This window comes from Dictyostelium purpureum (assembly GCF_000190715.1).
Source record: "Dictyostelium purpureum unplaced genomic scaffold DICPUscaffold_632, whole genome shotgun sequence".
Taxonomy (NCBI): Eukaryota; Evosea; class Eumycetozoa; order Dictyosteliales; family Dictyosteliaceae; genus Dictyostelium; species Dictyostelium purpureum.
In genome coordinates this window covers 1-7133 of record NW_003519965.1, presented here as the reverse complement: position 1 = coordinate 7133, position 7133 = coordinate 1, and the positions used below count along the sequence as shown (strand labels likewise).

The window sequence follows — 7133 nt, the reverse complement described above, 5'->3', positions numbered from 1 at the left end:
ATTTTACAGATAAAGATAATTGTCCCAAACAGATTGGTACTAATTGTGATAAATGTCCAGATAATTTTTGTAATGATGATTGGGAAGTACTTAATAAAACAAATTATGTATATAATTTTTCAATCAATAAAACTACTGAATTTAGATATAAACCAAAGGAAAAAGTTTGTATGGGTCTATCATTGAAAATTAATTCTCATGATGGTTATGGTTTAGTCTTAGGTGGTAACAATGAAGTTGAAAAATTTAGAATTTACGGACAAAAAAATATTCTTTTGCAATTTTGCCCAATGGACTTAGATCCCTTTAGTAAAAGTAAATATTAATTTATATTTTCAAAAATATAAATTTCTTCTTTTATAATTACTAATTTTTTTTAGATATTTGGACAACGGATACCTACTTTTTTGATATTATTCCACTTTCTAAAACCTATAATTTTTCTTTAATTTTATATTCAATTGAAATCGACAATGTATTAGACCCAGGTTATGGGTGTAACGAAAATGAAACACACCCAGGAATAGGAGAAATTTTTTGTTTAAAATTAAATAATAATACTATATCAAGTGGTATTAAAAATTATTTTTTAGATATTTTTAATTCAGACTTTTATTATTTTAATGCCCCAGCTTTACCTTCATCTCCTCAATTATACATATCTAAAAATTCAACAAACAAATTCCCAACATCAGAAAATTGTGATTGGAGATCCATCGAAGAAAGTATATAATACATAAAAAACATTCCTAATACCCAAATTATTATTTTATTAATAATATTTTTAATTATTTTAATTTTTTTTCAGCTGATAATAGTTTAATGTTATATTTAGAACCAATTAATAGTACCCACCCTTTAAGAATTTATATTACTGTGTTTCCATTGGATATATTTTCATATCCTTTTTCTATTCAGAATCAAGGGAATAAATATCTACATCGTGTTTCTGAACTATCTCCTCAATCAGGTTATATAACTTTAAAAGGTTCATCCAAATTAGTGTTACCAAATGGTATTAAATATTTTACCCCATCTATTTTATCAGATATTACAAAAACAGCATTTTCACCGTTATACCCATCAAAATTTTTAAATCCCATTTGGACACCATCCAATGTAATTTTTGGTGATTTTTATGAATCAATTAAATTACTGGTACCTCCCTTTAATGAATTTAAACCAAATTCTTATCAGTTTTCATTTATACTTTCAGAAAAAAATATTGATATTTATTATAAATATCAAGATTTCAAAGTAATTAAAAATTCAACTTTAATTTTAGATTCCACTTTATACAATAAAGATGGAAAGGTATGTTTTTTTGTGTGCTTCACAACCCTAAAATTTTTTTTTTTTTACACAATTTATTAATTTTTTTTTTTTTTTTAGCTAATTGAATTAAGTATAAAGTTTGATCAAGTTTATTCAAGTTTAGAATGTGATGCTAATGAATTTAAATTAGTTACTCGATATATAAATGATATCAAAAAAAAATTACTAGAAACAAATGATATTGATGAATCAACAAATTTAAGATTCAATCTAGATTATTTACATTCAACTGATTTTTGGATAAAGTGCAGAGATAAAGTTAATAGTTACTTTATTAACCAACCTCAACCAGAACAAATATTGGTTAAAAATTGTATACATTCACCAAGTGATCCAGAGTTTGCAACCAACCCATGCTGTAGCCCAAATCAATCATATTATCAATGCTGTAATCCTACACCAATTAATGTAACATATATAACGCCTATTGATAAAAATAATCATTTGATCGGTGAAGAATGTTTAAGTCCTGAATGTACAAAATCTGTTTTAAATGAATACGAAACGACCCTATGGATGGATAGGGTTGATATATGCAGTTCTTCACAATTTTCGATTTTAAATATTGGCTTTTCCACAACAAATAAAATTAGAATATGTAAGAATGTTATATACTCGCCTATTTGTTCAAAAGATTCGGATTGTAAAGAATATGGTAAAATAAAGAAATGTAATTTGTATACTAGAAAATGTATAGCCGATTTCGAAAGCATTGATAAAAGCTACATCAAATGTGTTTTGGAAAAATTGTCAATTTCATCTCTTTTTTATCTTACAAATTCGACATCTTTTAATAGTGATACAATCGATACTTTATATAATAATCATTTATCCTCAGATTGTGTAGGTAGTATATCAATTATGGATCGTTCGACATACTCATTTTATTCACCCAACTACAAAAATAGATGTAATAAAAATTCTAATTGTCTGGATTATTCTTGTTTACTAACACATGACATTTGTTTTGATGTTTTAACTGGAATGTCTTTTCATAAAACTTCAAGTGACCATTGTGACAATTATGGTTTTTGTAGAAGCTTACCCTGCACCAATTCTTTAGAATGTAAAACACAATGTAATGAGGCACCATCTTCTTTTTGTGGTTATTGTACTGATGAAAATCTTACTCAATGTCATAATTTAAATAGTATTACAAACAAAAACGAATGCGAAACTCATAGTTCAATATGTTTATTACCCAATGGTGCAATTTTAACAGGAAAAACTGAAAAGGAATGTACTGAAACTTATGGAGAGTGTTCACATAATAATTGTGGCGATATTTCTTGCACCTCTATTTTCGATGGGGTTGATTCTGGGTGCTTCGTAAATTTTCCAAAGGAAATATGCTTGCTAGCCAATGGTACATTTTTGGGCTCAGAATTCTATACAATCTGCTTACTTAACTTAGACCAAGTAAATTGTAAAAAAATTGGTTTAGATTGGATAGATTGTGGTTCAAAATCAGTTGGAGAGTGTGGTGGAAGTTATAATTTTCCACTTGTATGCACTGAAATGTACTCTGGCAAGTGTAACAAATCTCAATGTGAGTCTATAGCTGGTGAATGTTCTGATAAATATTTCTTTTCACCAAATTCTAATCCTTATTATCCAAGTGGTTTGGGTAAATGTGTTCATAAACACTCGGAAATAAGAAATTCTATTCAATGCGATTATTATGAAAATGATTCACCAGAAGGGTGTTACTATTATGAACCAATATATTTTAGAAAAGAAATATGTGAAGCAAATATTGGTTATAAATGGTGGACCCCAGCTTTAACAAAAGAGGAATGTATTTCAAAATATGGTTGTCTCACTATGTTAGACCCAAGTTTAATTGTACCACAATTTAATATAAAATTTAATGAAATGAACAAAGAAATGTGCAAGGGATGTGTTAATTCTTTTAATGAATGGATGCCAAAGTATTATTGGACTGCAGGAACATGGCATCCAGGTGTTTACGTTAAACCAAAATGGATCAATAACCAATATATTTCAAATATAAAAAACCCTAATACATTTAATTATCAATTGTTTTATGAATCAGTTGAAAAAACTATCAAAAATCAAAAAATAGAAATTTATCGTACCCAATCCATTTGCAGAAATGAAAGAGCTCAGTTATCAATCGAACAAGTAATGTGTAGCTGTATTGAAAACAATGATTTATCCCAAGGTAATGCCTCACAATGTTTCCAATCATCAGGGGCACCTTTGATTTTTCAATCAAATATATGTAATAGTATAAGATATGAAACCACATTTGTTTTCGGAAAAGTTATATTCGATGGAAATAATATTAATCAAACATGCCAACCTATAGTCGTATCTTTAGTTAGTAAACAAGGGTATATATTATCAATTCCTGAATCTTTAGCATCCAATTTTGTATCTTATAAAAAACCACCAAGTTTTTCTCTTTTAAATTCTAAAAATGCTACCATTGGTTATTTGTTGAGCGATGGTATTAAAATTCAATCGAGTGAAGGTATTGACCAAGTGGAGATTTGTTTTGTTAAATCAATGTTGGGAAATAGCCATGATGATTTTCCAGTAATGGATGTTGCTCTTCAAATTAATAATCAAACATCACCTCTACCATTAGAATTCCCAAGTGGCAATATTAATAGTACGGATAATAATTATATTTGTTTTAATGTGCCTAATGTTCCAAAAGGTGATTCAACTTACTTTTTAATTTCTCGTATAAATGATAAAGATTGGAAAACTAAAACAAAAGAAATTTTCGATAAAGAAACTAAGGTTTTGATGTATATATTAGCTGTTATATTTTTATTGGTTTCTTTATTTGGTTTATACGAAATTATAACTATAATCATATTTTATTTTAAAAAAATTATAATACAATTCCAATTAATTCAATCATTAATTATAATTATAACATTATTTATTTTAATTAGAACAATATATTTCTTTTTATTAGCTAATGGTAAATATATAAATTTTATATTAAGAAAAAAAACGAGAACTAAAATTATTATTTTTTTATTTTTAAAACAAGGTAAACTTCAAGATAACCCTGTTTTAGATTATATTTTAGTGGTTTTACCCACTTTTATTTATTTTACAGCATTTAGTTCATTAATTGTTTTATGGTACACAATCGTATTTTTGGTTTTAAGAAATAATAGTGGAACTGGTGTTACAAAAAAATTATATTCAATTGTTATCACTGTTAATATAATATTATATTTATTCTTTATTGCCATTGTATTGGTATTCCAATACACTCCATCTTCACCAAGGAATGATTGTGCTGGTCGTATTGTCATGGCCAATGAAGCTTCACCTTCACAAAAAGCAATTAGTTTAGCGTATGCTATTGTACAAGCGGGTCTCAGTTTGGTTATTTCGGTTGCATTTATATATTTAGGTAGAAGTCTTTATAAAACGATATCAACTAGTAAAAAAAACCTCTCGAACACTAAACACCAGAAAAAGATCTTTTTATTGTCTACAATATGCTCAGTTGGTTTCTTTCTACATTGTATATTTGTTATAGTTTTGGTTACTAATATATCATCTATGACATTTAGCTTCATAGGTTTAATTATCACCGAGGTAATTCCAGTAGTTAGTATATTGTATTGTTTTAATCCAAATGATCAAAATAACAATAATAATCATAGTAGCAAAGAGGGTATTAAAAGATATAAAAATGGTAAATATAAAGTTGGTAAATCTAAAAATACCTCTAAACTTTCTGAAAATAGTTCGGCAATTTCAAATACCACGAGTACTACAGATGAAACAACCAATTCTTCAATAATAAACATTAGTAACACATAATAAATATATTGATTAAAATAAAGGGCTTTCTCTCACATGGTTTTTTATTGTCTGTTAAAAATTTTAATTTATTATTATTACTTTCATGATTTTTAAATTTATTATATTGTCTTTTGTTTTTAATGCATATTTTAAAATTGATTTATTAAACTATCTTTATTTGTTTTAAAAAAACTTTATTTCTTTTAATTTACAATATTGATTTAATATCCATCTACTTACAATAATATTAATTATAAGTTTTTTTTTTGATTCATTATTTCATTTTGATATCTATAGTTTTTTTTATATTATAAGTAATATAAAATATTGTTTTATAAAAAAAAATTTTGAAAAATATAAAAAAAACTTTATATAAAAAAAAAAATAATGGGTATTATCTCACCACTTTCACACCCAATCCAACTTAATTCAAAGTCATTTACTTAAATAAATAAATTACCAAAAAAATTTTGTAAAACTTAAGAAAATTTTGTAAAATAAAATAAAAAAAGTTTTTTAAATTAAAAAAAAAAAAAAAAAAAAAAAAAAAAAATATTTATTTTTATTTATTTATAAATTTTGATAGATTTTTTATAAAAATTATTAAAGTCATTGTTTGTGTATTGAGTTTCTTTGTAAATGATTTCATCTAATTTTGGAAATAGTGATGGAGTTGTTGTTTTGTAAAATTCAATATAAGTTTTATTTTATTAATAAAAAAATCTACCAATTGTACCATCTGGATAAATAAAAGGATATTTAATGAATATAAAAATTGTTATTAAATTTATAAATATAAAATAGAGAATATCTATTAAAATTAAAAATTTAATTTTACTATTATCCAAACTATTTTTTGTTTTATCTTTTAATTTTTTTGTTATTTGATTATTTAAATAATGAAATTGGTTGAATTGGAAAAAGAAAAATGGGACTATATAATATCTTGGTTCAACAAGCGGACTAAAAATTTAAAAAAAAAAAGTAAGTTAACATATTATTTTATAAATTTATTATAAAAAACAATTATTTACCTTGGTAATAAAACTAAACAAGTTGAAATAAAATAAAATAAACACCAAAGTTTTGTTTTATTTTCTCTTAAAACTTTCCAAATAAACCAACAGCTATAAATATAAAGTGGAATTGGTACATATTTTGCAAATTCGTATCTATTAAAAAATCTATTCCAAATATAAAATGTATAATGTCTATTATCTGATAATAAAAATAAATGTGTATATGTAAATTTATAAATTGATAAAATTATTAAAATTATTATTGGTAATATAAAAATATTTAATGATAAAATAAATTTAATTGGATCATAAATAAAATTATTATTATTATTATTATTATTATTATTATTATTATTATTATTATTATTATTATTATTATTATTATTATTATTATTATTATTATTATTATTATTATTATTATTATTATTATTATTATTACTATTATTATTATTATTATTTAATCTTTTTAAAAGTGATGAAATAATTATTGATGGGAATGAAAATAATAATGTAAAAGTTGAAAAATAATATAGTTGTGGTATGTGAAGTGATGATTCATGATTACTTTTATCGCCTACAACAATTCCTTTATTAATTAAAAGGAATAAAACAAATAAAATACCAACCAAAATAAAACCAAAAAATTTAGAAATTAAAACTTTAATATTTTTTAAACAAAAAATAATAAAATTTATAATTTCTTTAAAAATTGATTCTTCTTTTTGGCTTTTTGTTTTATTTGTTTCATAAAAATCCAAAATATTTATTATTGTAATAAAAAATACCCAAATAATATTTGTTTGTCTTATTAAGATACCTAAAAATCCAAACTTATAAAAAGAAAAATATTAAATTAATATCTAGGTTAATAAATCTATAATATTTTAGAAATATCTTACCAAAGATGATAATTTAAATTTATACTTTAACGAAAATAATAGAGTTAAAAATATTGATAAAGTAGAGACAACATCGGTG

The 7133-nt window shown here is 23.6% G+C and overlaps 2 protein-coding genes across 2 annotated transcripts; one reads left to right on the top strand and one right to left on the bottom strand.

The window, feature by feature from the left end:
• Window positions 1–819: 819 nt before the first annotated feature.
• On the top strand, window positions 820–5154 carry DICPUDRAFT_43969 (uncharacterized protein; the record flags this gene model as incomplete). The annotated part of the gene is made up of 3 exons (XM_003294755.1): window positions 820–1314; window positions 1393–4294; window positions 4367–5154. Coding segments are annotated over 3 exons (4185 nt in total), but the record flags the coding sequence as incomplete, so codon positions are not given.
• Window positions 5155–5846: 692 nt separating this feature from the next.
• DICPUDRAFT_85245 (uncharacterized protein) lies at window positions 5847–6813 on the bottom strand (the record flags this gene model as incomplete). Its single annotated transcript, XM_003294754.1, has 3 exons — window positions 5847–5875; window positions 5975–6099; window positions 6171–6813. Coding segments are annotated over 3 exons (795 nt in total), but the record flags the coding sequence as incomplete, so codon positions are not given.
• Window positions 6814–7133: the final 320 nt, after the last annotated feature.